The 2,500-nt window shown below is 46.6% G+C and overlaps 1 protein-coding gene across 1 annotated transcript in view; it reads right to left on the minus strand.

The window, feature by feature from the left end:
• Positions 1 to 865: 865 nt before the first annotated feature.
• LOC310782778 (prospero homeobox protein 1-like) overlaps positions 866 to 2,500 on the minus strand; it is a gene marked incomplete at its 5' end in the record, with an annotated part of 41,216 nt that continues 39,581 nt past the window's right edge. Inside the window, one exon of the mRNA XM_083643525.1 lies at positions 866 to 1,884. Coding sequence (XP_083499651.1) covers positions 1,699 to 1,884 — 186 coding nt within the window. The 3' untranslated portion in view covers positions 866 to 1,698. The remainder of the gene's footprint in view (positions 1,885 to 2,500) is intronic.

Consider the following 2,500-nt stretch of genomic DNA (forward strand, 5'->3'; position numbering starts at 1 on the left):
ATCTATCTATTGTTTCAGCGAGACGGTATTTTAGATTGCCACTGTATTCCGATATATTCAAGTATCAACTGCTATTGAAAAAACTTCATAGTGTAATTTATACTTTATTTAGGTTAATCACAATGAAACCCTGTCGTGTAAACAGGCTGACTTCATCTCACACGGGAGTTTTATGGTGAAAGCAGCTATAAAAAAAGACTCAACTCACTACGCAGCCATAACCAATCAAATCCAGCACCACCGATCCTGACCGGATAAGTGGATGAAGGAATGATCCAGCGCATGGCTCTTTCAGATGTCTGTCATTCTGTTGCTATTTCAAAGCTGGAGTGGCTTCGGAAATTTTGGCCTGGCGACGACGGCGAGCCGCAAACTGCTGTCTTGAAGCGCCACGTGCCCCCAAGGTCACATTGTGCGTGTGTGCTCAACCTATGAAGACCGGCTATTTTTTGCGTATCAGTAACCAACACGCCAGCGCCGACACTTCTGCCTCGCTTGCTCCATGTGCTCTTGCAGCCTAGCTGAGGTCACTCCAGCATCGTCCTATCTGCCTCGCGCTGAGGCGCTCTGGTCCTGCGCAGGCTGCAGCTCGTCGCTAGCGGCTAATGGAGAAGCCACTTTCTGATCCCTACGTCCAAAAATGACTTTGCAAAACATCTCCCAGCTGCTTGCCTGCTGCCCCCCCCTCCCCAACCACCATCACCAATAAACACAAAAAAAAACAAAGAAAAATCCACTTCAGCTGTGGAGCAACCAAAATACAGTGGAGATTGTGGAATGGGGGGCAAAGTATTAGAGAATTTAAACTCTTGGAATAATATTCATAATAATAATAATTTATTTTTTTCTGTAACGTCGTCACGGGACAAACAAATCTCGAAGTGCCAATCTTTAGCAAGCAATGATGACAAAATAATCATAATCATAATCATAAACAACAGGAATAATAATCATCAAAAAATAATAATAATGTACACCCAATAAAACAATGCCCTACTCGCAGGTCAAACACACTTCAAAACATGGTAGAGCTCAGTAGCTAATTGAAACCAGTCCAAGTCTCATACATCAGTACAGGCCAGTAAGTCCAGTCAAAAAACCTCAGTAGGCAATGTGTGTGTGCATGTGAGTGTGTGTGCATGTGTGTGTGTCTGTCCTCTTTGGGACGTCTTCAGTAGCACAGTCCATTGGGCACCCGCCTTGCACCGCGGGGACAGTTCATCGGGGGAAGGACACCCGCTGGATAGAGAGGGACAGGCACCCACGCGGGCAAAGTCTCTTGCGAAATGTTCTTAGCAGTGTAAGTGCAGGGAGACTCCTTCATCGCCAGGAGGGCTTAGTTAGTGTTGATCAATGTGGGCAAAACGCATGAGGGCTCACACAGTCCCCCAAAAAAACAAAAAAAAAACACCCAATAAGGATCAGAGTCTCTTCAGATCATCAGAATAATAGAAAAACAAAAACAAATAATAATGGTGGTGATAATCATCATAGTAATAACAACAACACAATAGCTAGGTCATTTAGGAAGTGCCACAGGGGCTTCAGATCGGGAATGCTACTTCATAACTTTCATACATTCAAACAAAAAACAAAAAGAAGAATATTGTTGTGAAATTAGAGGAAATAAAAAAGCACAAAGCGAGGAGGAGGAGGAGGAGGAGGAGGAGGAGGAGGAGGAGGGAGAGATGGGTAAGGTTACTCGTGTAGAAGCTCTTGCAGACAGTTGGGGGACTTGAAGATTTCGGGGACCTCGCTGTCCAGCTTGCAGATGACCTTGTAGATGGCCTTCTTCCAGGACGGGTCCACGTCTTTTCCCGCCACGATGGCGTTGAAGAACTCCCTCAGCGTGATCTGAGCCACCTCCAGGAAGCGCTCAGGCACCTGCACCCACAGACACCACGAGGAGAGAAGAGAGAGAGAGACAGGTCAGTCAGCTAGACAGGCTCTGTCACCTGCACCCACAGACACCACGAGGAGAGAGACACAAGGTATGGTATTCCCCTTTGTGCTGGGGACCCCCTGGCGGTCCCCGGACCCCACTTTGAGAACACTACTTATATATGAACTACCACTACTACTATATGAAAAGGTTCTTAATTCTTTGTTATTGGATGGTGGGTGATGGCATAAATGTGGAAAATAACCAAACCCTCCATAATCTTTTTTTTTTTTTACCTTTGTAGTCTCACTGAGAGCAACGCACACATTCACACCTGGAAGCTGACCAGTACAACCACAGTCTGATCTGCTGGCCACTGATCAGCTCCACTGGAGCAGTTGGGGTTAAGGGCCTTGCTCAAGGGCACCTCAGTGGTGGTGGTAATGAGGGAGGGGCAAGCGCTGCCTTTTCACTTTCCCCACCCAGATTTATCCTGCCGGGTCCCAGGGATTGAACCGACGACCTTCTGGTCACAAGCTCGCTTCTCTAACCGCTGGGCCACCACTGCCCTCTAAAACAAACAAACAAACAAACAAACAAACAAACAAACAAACAAAC

The sequence above is a fragment of the Poromitra crassiceps genome, assembly GCF_964638095.1.
Source record: "Poromitra crassiceps genome assembly, chromosome: 9".
Taxonomy (NCBI): Eukaryota; Metazoa; Chordata; class Actinopteri; order Beryciformes; family Melamphaidae; genus Poromitra; species Poromitra crassiceps.